Consider the following 12,966-nt stretch of genomic DNA (forward strand, 5'->3'; position numbering starts at 1 on the left):
CAGCAACGCACCGGTTGGTAGTTTCTCTTTTTCTGAATACTGCAAAATGTGTTGCTGACTTGTTCTTGAGTCTCCACCCCATAAAAACCAGCGTGTGGTCTCATTAGGGCTAGGCTACGATGTTATGACAGAGCTGCGTTTGAGGGAAAAGACGCACGCTGTTCTCTGTATCTTAAATTGATAACTTGTGCAATCCCATCCTACGGCGCTCGCGGACAATTAGCGAAATTGAGCGTTTTTGCGGAGGTTGTGTGCGCGGACCGTTTATTTAACGGATTTTACAATTAAAAGTTAAATCACAGAGAACATGTCAGAGAGCGTTGATTCACACGCAGCGTCCATCAGCTCAGTGTTGACGACACAGATATGGCCCTGTGTCGCGTAAGGGAGGGCCCGCCTTAAATGTCTACTCCCTCCCAGCCAGGGGCCCCCACCCGAGCAGGGCCCCCCCGCACCGCGGGGGCTGCGGGGGTATACTTTACGGCCGTGATCTCGATTATTATTTACACCCCTAGTTGAAACCTTTTAAAGATTCCTTTCTGTTCCAATAATTTCACCCATCTAAAAATGCTGTGGCGCAATGCAAATGGTAATAAATCCAAAATGACTGAACACGTCTGGATTTAAATACCAGAAAATAAAAACTGAGATTCAGAACTTTTGTTTCATGCTGATCTTCAGTGGAAAACTTAAACAAGAAAAAGTGTCTTGCTATTCCAGGACAGGAGGGTACAGTCTCCCTTCAGTTTCACATCAACTAACATTTTGTCGCTTTGACAATCTCTTCAAAAGTTGTTAATTATCAGCAATTCTATTGTTAGTGCATATCAACTATTTATTGGATGGCCTATTTGAAATATGCCAGCCTAACTCTGAATGACCATCTGTGCACTGCAGGCCTATTATAACAAGTCCAACAGGCTGTCAAAGATGCGTACGTCTATGCAGAGGGGCCCAGGGAGCTCCAGGCCAAAAACACTGCCGCCTTGTGGACACAGGAGGGAATTGCAATTTAAAGAATGCGTTTCAGACAGACAGATTAGAAAGAGATGCTAGGAGGACGCATCTAAAAACATGACAGGAAGTACCTGGATGTCTTTCAAATGTTTAATGAATACACTCCTTTCTAGTTTACTGGAAATAGTGAAACGTGTTGAGGCCTCCCCATCACAGAGACTTGTCAGGTCAAGGCAGTAAGTTTGTATTAGTGGGAAGGAAACTTTTAGGCTACACAGGCAAAACTAGAAGAAGAAATGACATCATACGGTAATACAATTGTTAGGTATGAAAGTATTCAGGCGTACAACGAAGCAAGTTCACAAAAGGAATTCATTAGTTTGGTCTTGAATCTTTTCCAAATTCTGTCCATCAGACACGTGGCTAGCCTTTAGGATAGACATGACATGACATCACAGCAAGTGTGTACTTGGTGTAGGAAAGGTTTGTCTTAGGATCTTCAGGTGTTAGCGTTCATCATCCAGCCTTGCGATATGCCTTGAAGGAGTACTGCCATGCTTGTTATTACCATTCATCTGCGGCCCTGTTTGAATCATCCTCCCCAGCGACAGCACAGTCCAACCGCTGTATTCCCGGAAGACCCGCAGCGTTCTGGTTGAGCTTGTCCAGAAAGGACGTCAACAGACGCTTGTTGAGGTGATCTGTGAGGGTCCTTTCCTCTTCTTTCACCGCAGTTTCGGTCTGGTCACACTCTGGTGCGGCCTGATCAATTGTGTCTGTAGTTGAAACATCTGAAGCTGCATGGGACAACCCGTTCAAACACTCACTGCCGTGGCAATCTTGGTCGCCCATATCCTCCTCTAATGTCGATACTTCCTCTGGTTCCACCCGTATGCTATTCAAACTAGTTTGCAAAACAACGTTCTCCAGTTCTTTCAGTCTTTTGCTGTGTCCGTTACATGCAGTGGAGTTTGGCTGGCTGGTATTGTTCATCTGCAAGTCTTCTGCTTCAAGGGAAGAGTCCATCTCGATACACACAACCTCTTCCTTGTTATTGACGTCACCACGTAAATATTCCGGTGACCCCGTAGGTCTCTCGGTAGCATGTCATTTTTCCGACACCCCTTTGGTCCGATTCGTCAATATTCCGAAAATTTCCCATTAATCCTACTGCCCACTAACTCGAAATAATTAAATGAAACCCTTTGCTCCGACAGCTCAATGTTCCGACCACACTTGTGCTGTAGGATCAATGGGAAATGTTCGGAACATTGACGCATAGGACCAATGGTGCGTCGGAAAAATGAGCGGACCCCGTAGGTCTCTCTGCTGGTTGCGACTCTAGTATCGCTGCTCAGAATATTCACGCTCTGTCATTTGCAAAGCCCTTTTCCTTCGTTTTTTTTTTAGGTTTGAATTACTACTCAGAGAATAAACATTACCATAACCCAGTATGCTGCATACAGGAGAAATGCATTTACAATCAAATGTCTTGTCAAGGCAGGCAGTGATGATAGGCTACAATGTCAGTGGCGGAAAAGGAAGCAGTGGTGCGTTTACCAACTTTCCGTTGTCTGTTAAAAATATATCCATAGACCCTGGATATATGTTCAAGGAAACAGAGTTGCGAAAAGCTAAAAGGTATGTAGGCCTACATATCCCAAAGTTTCTAGGCAGGTTGTCGAAATCACATGGTCGCGATAGAAACGGGATCTGCGTCAAAGAGATTTCCCAGCATGCAAGTTTCCAGATAAACCGACAAGTTGCGTTCTTTAAATCCGCCATTTCAACCAGTCGGACGGTAACTGCGTGCCGCCCTCAACGTGATTTTGCGAGTTGTGATTCGTAAAACTTAAAATATACGAATAATATACCTGCATGCATTAGGAGTTTTTCTTGGAAGAGTTTAATTTCAAGCAAATCTCTCCGGAAAAATTGTTGGATACCAACGATTGAATATCACGTTCAAAATGTCGACTGAGGCTGCACCGGAGAAACCAGGCCAGGGGTAAGTGGAAATATAACTTGGTGAATATGTTGCTACTTACGGTCGCATACGATATAATATGTTATGAAAGGCATCTAATATGTTGTTGTTGTGCACGACTGTCTGTTTTCATCTACTAATTTCTTTACATACGCATTTAAGTGGTTCTGCTAGTTAGTTTCAATGCTAGCATTAGCTATACGCTAGGGCATAAAGAACAATGCCCACTAATGTTAGCAGAGAAACTAGCGTGGTGCATAAGCGGCAGTACCGTAATCGGCATAATCAACACAGCTGGAAGAATTATATAAACGGCTTGTCTCTGACCATTTATGTGCATGCAATTAATACTCCAATTCAATACACCAATACCACAACAATCCCTTATAAAATGCTACACGTTTATTCAAGTGTTAGCTAATGCTAGCCTACCAACTCTGTGCTCGGCTAAGCAAGCCATTGTCACGTTTTCCTCCCCGTATAATGCATCTTAAGGACTTTCTAAAACGGTTAATTGTTGCCTGTGTGTGCACTTTCTCTCTTGTGTGTGTTTTATAGTGAGGTGAATGGCAAGGCCAACCACGAATCCAGGAAGGAGAGGCCCCAGAAACGCGGCGGTGGCGGCGGGCGCTTTGAACCCTATGGAAACCCCAAGAGATACCGGGTCTTTGTCAGTAACATTCCCTATGATGTTAAATGGCAGGCACTCAAAGACCTGATGAAGGAGAAAGGTACGTTTCACAAACCGGCAGTAAGATTGAGGTCTACGAATAAAGGCGCCTGGCCAGGAGCGTGTTGAATTTGTATTGGACACGCAGTAGTAGTTGGACTAATCCCTGAGTAGTTGCATTGGTCGTTGAATGCTGCTGAATTCGTTCCAGTACGTGGCGGACCTGCTCATCCCGCGGGGAAAGTTGTGCTTTTGTCGTCAAGCATTCTGTAGTTAACACCAAGCATTTTGTGTGGTTAGCAGAGTTTGTATTTGGTGGTTTGTTAAATTGTCCTAAAGCATCCAATGTAGACATTGTGTGTCTGACCAACGTCTGCATAGAATATTGCATTCCATTGTGCCTGAGCCCTCACCATCACAAAAAAATCAACGATGGTAGATGGAAACATCAAGGGTGAATTTGGTAAATATGGCACCAAGTAGTATTTTAATGAAATATTCTGTGATTTAGGCCTTATTGTTTTCAAAGGAAGAAATGTTTTGTACCATGACCGCATTGATCTTTCACCCTAAGCCTGTGAAACACTAGGCCCTGGAGTATGTCTGTATTGTTTGCCAGTCAGTACCACTTCAGTGGTTGGCCTGTCATTTAAGTACTTAAATAATGCAATGGCTAAACGTCTGGGCTTAGACTAGTTAATCCTGGTTATTTACTATCAGACCTTCATTTGGATAACGTTATCACCTCTTGGTTGATCTCACTCACTCACCATATAGTGTTGTTTGGAATGTAGCATTAAATTGCATTTTCTTTTTTAGGTGTGCCACAGCGAATGTTGTTTCAGCAGACCTTCATGTTGAACATTGTATGGATGTGTTTCTGAAGTTCTTGGGGTACAGGTCTACAAAGTAAAGCAGCTTCTTAAGCTTGTCCTTGTTTCAGTTGAGTGCTTGTTAACGATCAGTATCTTAATTGTTCGGTTGTTTTTTGCCATTTAATTTCGGTGTTTTATGGTAGGCCATCCGAAATTACATCAAACCAAGATTTGTGGTTTGTAGATTTGTGTCCTTGTCTTCAAAGCCCTCCAAAACCCAGCAGCCTAAAGGTTCTGCTAAATATGGTTTGGAGGCATGTCTGACTATATCTCAAGTATATGGGTCATCACTCCCACAAGGGTAATTTAGGCTAGGGCATGGTGGCTTCATCAGTTGTTGATGGTCGTAATTTCTCAATTTCATCCTTAATCTATGGGTGTCCACGTAACAGGTCTTGGAGCGTTGTGGATCCTGGCGAAGATTTTTGACTGTAGAGATGTAGGTAATCCATTTTTTCAAACCAACAAGTCACGGTGAAGATCTCTCAATTGGAAGATTTGATTGGTGACTGAAGTAGTGCTGACTGGATCACTCAAGTTGTTCACGGTGTGAAGGGGTTTCAGCAAGGACAGCTTAAGAAGACATTTTTGACCTGTGAGCTTGCTTTTTGTAGACCTGTACCGGCCTTGTTGCAGCGTTGGTTCTGGGGGTGGAAGCTCTGGATATGCAGGCCGAGCTCTCGTCACCGCCCGCTTGTATGTCTGCTCTAAACCCCCATTGTTCTCTTGGCTTCTCTCCCTTGGTATGTGTCGTCTGGAATCTGATTTGTAGTGGGTGAGGTTACGTACGTGGAACACTTAACGGACGCAGAAGGAAAATCAAGGGTAAGTGCAAGAGACGAACCTCTGTTTGTCCCGCCTGAGTTTACTTTTCTTTCTGAAAGAGGGGGAAGTATGTTGTTATTATTGCCGAGGAAGGATCCACCTGCCCAGTCTGGGAAGTGCGTGTGCCTCACTTGGGGGCACAAAGTTGGAGAAAAGCAGGTGCAGCCGGGTTGGTGTTGGCTCTGAAGAGAGCCACAGGGATGGGATTTTGCAATGGAGACTGAGCAGGAGCTTGGCTCTGCCTTTCTCTTGTTTGGTGGATTTGTTCATCTCGGGGCTGTGTAATTGGGGGTTTAAGGCCTTTGGGCAAGGTTGAAAGATGGGCATAAGACTTGTTGCAAGTAAGCATGCCTACCACTTCCTTTTTAATGGCATAATTCTGTGACCTTTGGACCTCCATATGTTTGTCCACAAAAAACATTTGTGAGGTAGAAAAGTTACCTCATTGGTGTCTGTCTGTCATGTTGTTGTTATTTTTAAATACAATTTTGGTTGTCAATACTTCAACAATAGTATCTTTATACATCAATGATAGTATCTTTATTAACAATACATTAACAATATTATACTTAATTGGCAATAATATTATCAATATTATACTTAATAATCAATAATATTGTCACTATTATTCTTGGTTATGTAGTTCCATTAATGATTTTGCCATGTTCTTGGTCTAACTATGTGCTTGTTTTTTCCCCCCATGCCCTGATTGTCCACCTGTGATTTATACGATCAACAAAAGGGCTGCGCGTAAGTATTTCTTCGTTCTCAAGCATGCAAAGTGGATTAGTGTTTAGTTTTGTTTCCATACATGGAATAAATAAACTGTTTTTCCTCTGGTAGGATTGTCGAGTTCAGGACTGAGGAGCTTATGAAGAAAGCTGTGGAGAAGGTCAACAAGCACACGTTCAATGGACGTCCTCTCAAAGTCAAAGAAGTAAGTTTAGCGGGCTTGTCCATGTGTACCGTAGTCATTGACAATCTTCAAACATTGTAGCATAAGACACTGACATTGACAACATTTGTAGTTTTGTCCTTTGAAGAAACCTGGATTACACTGAAGTTCTCGAGTTGCGAAAGAATGAGCCATTAATTAGTGTGTGATATGACCATGAACAGACCTAGCCTGGGCGGAAAGCCGACTGTTGACTCAATCAGTCTGGCAAAAGCCATGAGGAATCCATCTCCGTGGAGGGTGGTGGATGGTCTGATCTTACTCTATAATTTTTGGAGTTCCAAACCCATATTGTGCTTTATTAGCATGCCGGTTACGATATAGCGTTGCAAAATCATACAAATAACAAAACGAAAGTGTGAATATAGTTACCTTAACCAATCAGTAATGGAGCTCGCGGATGAGTTCTGCGTCATCACTCTCAACTGTTTGCTGATTGGCTAAACAGAGAACTGAGCTCGAGGCTTTTGCCAGACGATGTGCAGAGTCAAAATCTTTGGGTGGAGTACATAGGATGGTGTCGTGAGGCTAATGGACACCTACCATATGCTTTTTTCCTGTCTGTTCTCCCCCAGGACCCTGACGGTATGATCGCCCAGCGCGAGGCCCAGAGGTCCCAGGGAGGCGGCGGAGGAGGCCACCCAGGCGGCATGGGAGGCAACATGGGTGGCATGGGCGGTGGGATGGGCAACATGGGTGGAGGCATGGGTAACATGGGCGGAAACATGGGAGGGGGTATGGGCAACATGGGAGGTGGGATGGGCAACATGGGCGGAAACATGGGAGGAGGAATGGGCATGGGTATGGGCATGGGGCCTGGACCAGTCAACATTCCTCCCAGCCTCCTCAACAACCCCAACATCCCCAACGAGATCATCCACGGTCTGCAGAACGGAAAGATTGGAAGCACCGTGTTTGTTGCCAATGTGAGGAGGATTTTTTTACTAATACTTGTAGATCTGTATTTTAATGCCTACATGGATGCAAATCACCCTCTTTTTTTGTGTTCAAATGTCGAGGTGAATCGTTTTTGTTAAATGTACCTATTGCTACTGAGTGGCTAGGTAGAAGTCTCAATGCACCTAATTCAGATGTGGGCAAACTCCGGTCTGGGGGCCGCATGTGCCCCCCTGAAACATTTCATATGGCCCACACTAGCCTGGTTCACGCCAGACGGTGTATGTGTAGCTTCGGCGCCCCCTGGCGGAGCAGAGCTACACACACTACCGTCTGGTACACAGCCATAGAGCACGCTCCGTCTCCAACCAGAAAATAGGCTGAGAATTTACTGCTTCGGCACGGCCTCTTCACCAACAAATTCCTTCAAAAACCTTCCTGTTAATCTTTAAAGAGTCAATATAGTCTCTAATCTGTCTTGTGACTCCTCAATGTGAGTTACCGTTGATTTTGAAGCAATAAATTCTCAGCCTATTTTCTGGTTGGAGACGGAGCGTGCTCTATGGCTGTGTACCAGACGGTAGTGTGTGTAGCTCTGCACCGCCAGGGCGCCGAAGCTACACACACAACGTCTGGTGTGAACCAGGCTAGGCCCACACAGCCTTTACAAAAAATAAACACATTTCAAATATAATGTGCAGGAATTAATTAGTCAAGTTATGCCAGCTTACATAATGTCTTAGTATATACATATCGACAAGTTGTCAGTGATATCTGGCCCTTTTTTGTCAATATTCTAAACCCAGTGTGGCCCTTGGGCCAAAATAATTGCCCACCCCTGACCTAATTCATTGAATGATGTTTAATATGCCCTAATGTGTGGTCTTTCTCCACAGCTGGATTACAAGGTCGGCTGGAAGAAACTGAAGGAGGTGTTTGGCATGGCAGGGGTGGTGGTTCGTGCAGACATCCTTGAAGACAAGGATGGCAAGAGCAGAGGAATGGGAACAGTTACCTTCGACCTCCCCCTTGAAGCTGTCCAGGCTGTCTGTATCCTTTCAAAGCCCACGGTTGACTCAAAAGATGCATACAACCAGGACTCTAAATGAGCTTTAGAGCCCCCCCATCACTATCCAAAATGGCTAGTAGATGTTAATGTTACTAGCCAATCACAGACTCACTAATGGGTCAAAGTGGTTAGTAAATGTTATTTTCTACCAGCCAATCTGAATTTCACCAGCCATTGGCTGGTTTTAATTTAAAACCCTGGGTACAACAGTAGTGTTTTGTGTGTGCGCTATGTGGATGTCGTTTTCCCTAACCAGTGCTCAGCTATGTTCAATGGACAACTCCTCTTCAACCGCGTCATGCATGTGAAGCTGGTGAGTGCACTTTGCTTTAAAACTCAACAAGAGCCATAATGTGAGTTGAGGGATAACTCGTTGTCCAAGTCTGCCACAAGCTAATCACACTTTTTTTTGTCGTCTGCAGGACGAGAAGTCTCTGCCAAAGGGAGACTTCGCACCTCCAGAGAGGCCACCTGCTCTCCCCCGTAAGCGTGATGTCTTTCCTCACAAATTTTAGATGATTGATATCTAAATTGTAGCTTACAAATTCAGCTCACCAGTTCCGGGTACCAGGTCACGTTTTTATTGTAAAATCTATGTAACGGGGTTAGCACAGAAGTTTGACATTTGCGTTTGACCAGTCTCCAATCTGCAGTTAAACTGAACATAAGTGAGACATTGACTGTAGCCCCGCACACGCACACATGCATACAATGTGCATTAAAAACAACACACCCTGACGACCGTTCCTCCTGCTGCTCTGAGTTTTGGCATGTCAGGATTTTAGGTCGTCACAGAGCAGACGCGGTCTATTTCACCCAGTGCATAGCCGGCGGCGGGGCTGCCCTCTGTGCTCTGGTTTTGCGGGACCCAACACTTGCACTCCTTGTCAGACACATCACCTCAGTATAGGCCCTTTACTTCAGCTCAGATTACCCTGAACCACAATAGAGCCAATTCTAATTTCAACATTTTTTTTCTTGGTCAGGTGGCCTTAGTGGAATCGGTCTTGGACTTGGACCTGGTGGCCAACCCATTGATGCCACCCAGATGAACCGCGGAGGCGGCGGTGGTGGTGGTGGCGGTAACGGAGGAATGGGCAACATGGGTCCTGGAGGTAGGTCACCATGCCGTTGGCTAGTTCAGTTACAGGAACGGAGTACAGAACAGGTCCTGTGCTAAGAGTTTGCTAATTTGCATCGTCTTGCATCTTCATTATCATTTTCACTTAATCCTTAGCTCATATTTGATTTGGTTTTTCAATTCCCTTCATAGGAATGGATGGAATGGGCTTTGGTGGCATGGGTCGCATGGGAGGTATGTGTTGCGGGTTAACAGTAACTTGTTTTTACATCACCCAACAGCTAACTCTTTCACAAATGTGGGATTGATGTGACTAACACCCACACCGTATGCATGATGGGAAATTTGAGATGTAGATATTTAGTTGCAGTTGTGAGGGCCCTGCGTAATTTCTATTCCATGGCATGTTGTGTTTGTTGCCATCGACTTTCTGGTTGTGTTTAACATCCCATCAATTTAACTGTGCATTCTTAAGTCATACATGTTGATCTGCAGTCCTCTTTAAGATACACGCGTCTTCTCTGATTTGTAGGAATGGACAACTTTGGCGGTGGCATGAACAACATGGATCGCTTCGGACCCTCTGGGGGAATGGGAAGAATGAATGGTAAGCAAATGGGCTTCAATGCGTGAGCACTGTTGAGCAGACACTGTTTTTTGTCGCATATACCAGTGTTTCTCAAACGTTTTCAGACCGACCATTCTGTCCCCACAAAAAGGTGACTGGGGCCAACTGTCAATTGTAGAGATGCACCGAAATGAACATTTGTGGCCGAAACCGAATAATAATTACTCACTTGGCGGAATACCGAAACCGAATATTACAGTTCAGTTGAAAGTTGTCAAATGTAATATTGCTTAAGTCTACGGCTTACAATAAATGTTTAGACGTGTTTAGAGAATGTTTAGAGACTGTTTGGTTTTGCGCTGTAATGTGCAACATTCTATAATGAAATGAGCCCACTGAAGTCTGGTGATGGCTCAGCGTCGGCTCTCGGGGTGAAGATAATATTCAGTTTTCACACTTCAAAAAACGTTTTATTGTTATTTCTTTTTAAGGAAGTGGTCATGGAAATTCCTTTTTTTTGGGTCTGGAAAATCATTGAATTTTATATCTGAATTAGAGTGGGAACCCTGTGCTAATTTCGATGCAGATCACTTTCTTTTTTCCACATATACAAGCCTGTTATTGTGGTGAAAATATGTGCCGGACCACACTTTGAGAATCACTAGGCCAGTCAATCTAGGGATTGACTCGAGACAAATTGCAATAGTAATCATTCCAAGTTTTTTGTAATCCCTAGGTATATCTAAATGAGATTCAAAATCTAGTTTACCCTATTCACCTAGTATATTCTCCTATAATGTCGCTCTATGGAAAAATGAATGGAAAACTTTTAACGGATGGAAAAAATATGTTCCACTAAATATCAATTGGTGGATTTTTGATATGTGATGCAAGGGGGTTTAAGGATCACTTCAAAGTAGGAACCATTACTATTGCAATTCGTCCCATGGCTTGGCCCTTTTTTTATACCTAGATTTTCTGACCTACACTGGCATATACTAACTTCTGTGTGCCTTTTATATTGGCAGACATGGATCGTATTGGTGGAGCCTTTGACAGAGAATTTCGCAACGACATGGGCATGTCTCGCAATAACTTTGGCGACTCTTTCGACAGGGGAATGGGTAGGTAACATTGGCATGCAGGATTTAAAGCTAACTTCTAGTTGAGGCAACAGTTGTCATTCAATTGTTCCCCACCCCCCGCTTTCCGCACTTGGACTGTAAATTGTCCATTGTCCATGGCATAGTAATATTGGGCCTTGATTTCCCATTTAACCATGTGCTCGTCTTCCCTTCTGTTCTGCTCGATAGGCAACTCGATGGGAATGGACCGCATGAACTCCGGAATGGACAGAATGGGCTCCGGCATGGACCGCATGTCCGGCATGGACCGAATGGGTATGGACCGCGTGTCTGATCTGGACAGGCTGGGGGGTTCTGGCTTTGACCGCATGGGTTCTGGGCTGGACCGGCTGGGGCCCAGTATGGACAGGCTGGGTGGTACCGGCCTGGACCGCATGAGCTCCAGCGTGGACCGGCTAGGCCCTGCCGGCTTTGACCGCCTGGGCCCGTCCAGTTTAGAGCGCATGAGCGGCGGGGGGAGCCTGGACTTCAACTCCCCCATGGGTGGCGGCATGAACAGGATGAACACTGACCTAGACCGCATGGGTGGCTCCAACTTCGACCGCATGGGCTCCGTTGGAGGCATGGATCGCTTCCCCACCGCCGGCCTCGACCGCATGGCTTCCAACATGGACCGCATGGGCAACACCGGAGTGGGAGGAGGCCAGTTCGACAGACCCGCGGAGATGGACCGCGGCAACTTCAACAACAATAACCTCCCCTTTGGTGGCGGAGCGGGCATCGGAGGCGGCGGTCCTGGAGCAGGGGTGAACGCCAGGAAGGGCTGCCAGATCTTTGTCAGAAATGTACGTTTACTTAGCACCAAAGATTTCCTTGGTAGAGTAAGATGATTCAAATCCTGCACCATCCGATGCAAAGGAGTGTGCCCAAGTTTGGCCTGCTAAGGAAGCGTTATCCCATCCTCTTTCTTTCTCTGTAATTTGCTGACCGCTTGCACAAGATGTGCGCTACCGCCATCTACACTCCCAAGGGAACTTCATTTATTCTCAACCGAAAGCGGCCAAAGGTCTCCTAAAGGGGCTTTCACATGAAATTACATGAATCCAGTAGATGCACAGGCGTGAATCTTCTTACTCTGCACTCTCTGTGCCTTCCTGTGAATGCTGTATGACTGAACTTGTCATTGTTTAATACAAGTCGTTCAGTGTTTAATTTTATATTCTATTATTTTTGTTCTACAGCTGCCGTTTGACTTCACCTGGAAGAGTCTAAAGGATACCTTCAACTCATGCGGTAAGGACTACTTTCTCTGGAGCCTAGTTTCAATTCTCCCCCCATGTCACATGTCAAGAGTCTGGTCTGGGACTAGGGCGGCTCAAGCAAGCATTAGTGTAGTAGATGGTCACAAAAGAGGAGAGTCTCTACTTGTTTCTTGAAGGCTGAAAGAGATGTGCTTAGTCTTGCTGCCTTTGAATGAACGGTTATGAGCCAATCTCATCTCTATTCTCGTTATCTTTTTCATTGCAGGAATTGTGCAATATGCTGATATCAAGATGGAGAATGGAAAGTCCAAGGGATGTGGTGTGGTTCGTTTCGACAACCCAGAGACCGCGGAGAGGGCGTGCCGCACCATGAATGGCTACAGGCTGAACGGAAGAGAAATTGACGTCAGGATCGACAGGAACGCATAAGCCCCCACCCACCCCCACTGCAGTTCATCTCAGCTGATACATCCTGTCCTCTGACCCACGACCTTCCACAGTTTTTCGATGTTCGTGATGGTGCATTTTATGTCTGCACTTTTTAAGTTTTTTGGCTAAATGAGTTTTTAGTGACCAAATTTTATTTTTTTTCCCCTCAGTGTTCTTGTTCTTGCCTTTTTGTGTAAAGGTTTGTTAATAAACATCAAAACCTTCACGTTTTTTCAACCTTGTCTGCACTTGTGTTTTTACTGAAAGAAAATTCACACAATATAACCATGTCGCTTAACAGAAAAT

At 44.9% G+C, this 12,966-nt stretch overlaps 1 protein-coding gene and 1 non-coding gene across 3 annotated transcripts; both read left to right on the forward strand.

Annotated features, from left to right (window-relative positions):
* The first annotated feature begins 2,725 nt into the window (after nucleotides 1-2,725).
* Nucleotides 2,726-12,897, forward strand: hnrnpm (heterogeneous nuclear ribonucleoprotein M). Of its 2 annotated transcripts, XM_063201075.1 has the most exons (16): nucleotides 2,726-2,965; nucleotides 3,503-3,675; nucleotides 5,262-5,314; nucleotides 6,057-6,064; nucleotides 6,158-6,251; nucleotides 6,845-7,195; nucleotides 8,063-8,216; nucleotides 8,499-8,548; nucleotides 8,658-8,718; nucleotides 9,222-9,350; nucleotides 9,509-9,550; nucleotides 9,849-9,923; nucleotides 10,913-11,008; nucleotides 11,198-11,814; nucleotides 12,211-12,262; nucleotides 12,497-12,897. In XM_063201075.1, exons 1-16 carry the CDS (start codon nucleotides 2,928-2,930, stop codon nucleotides 12,658-12,660), a joined length of 2,157 nt encoding a protein of 718 aa, XP_063057145.1. In that variant the 5' UTR covers nucleotides 2,726-2,927; the 3' UTR covers nucleotides 12,661-12,897. The 2 variants fall into 2 exon arrangements, with proteins under 2 accessions (XP_063057145.1, XP_063057144.1); XM_063201074.1 differs by lacking the exons at nucleotides 2,726-2,965; nucleotides 3,503-3,675; nucleotides 5,262-5,314; nucleotides 9,509-9,550 and having other exon boundaries at nucleotides 5,942-6,064.
* On the forward strand, nucleotides 8,971-9,112 carry LOC134451642 (small nucleolar RNA SNORA79). The gene has a single exon (XR_010035294.1). It is a non-coding gene; the product is annotated as a small nucleolar RNA SNORA79 (small nucleolar RNA).
* Nucleotides 12,898-12,966: the final 69 nt, after the last annotated feature.

This window comes from Engraulis encrasicolus, chromosome 6 (assembly GCF_034702125.1).
Source record: "Engraulis encrasicolus isolate BLACKSEA-1 chromosome 6, IST_EnEncr_1.0, whole genome shotgun sequence".
In the NCBI taxonomy this organism is placed as follows: Eukaryota; Metazoa; Chordata; class Actinopteri; order Clupeiformes; family Engraulidae; genus Engraulis; species Engraulis encrasicolus.

Excerpts from the sequence above, each read along its gene's own strand:
- hnrnpm (XM_063201075.1), top strand. The coding sequence starts at position 2,928 with ATGTCGACTGAGGCTGCACCGGAGAAACCAGGCCAGGG. Across the intron at positions 7,196-8,062 it reads GCACCGTGTTTGTTGCCAAT|CTGGATTACAAGGTCGGCTG; the intron begins GTGAGGAGGATT and ends CTTTCTCCACAG. Across the intron at positions 9,551-9,848 it reads TGGCATGGGTCGCATGGGAG|GAATGGACAACTTTGGCGGT; the intron begins GTATGTGTTGCG and ends TCTGATTTGTAG.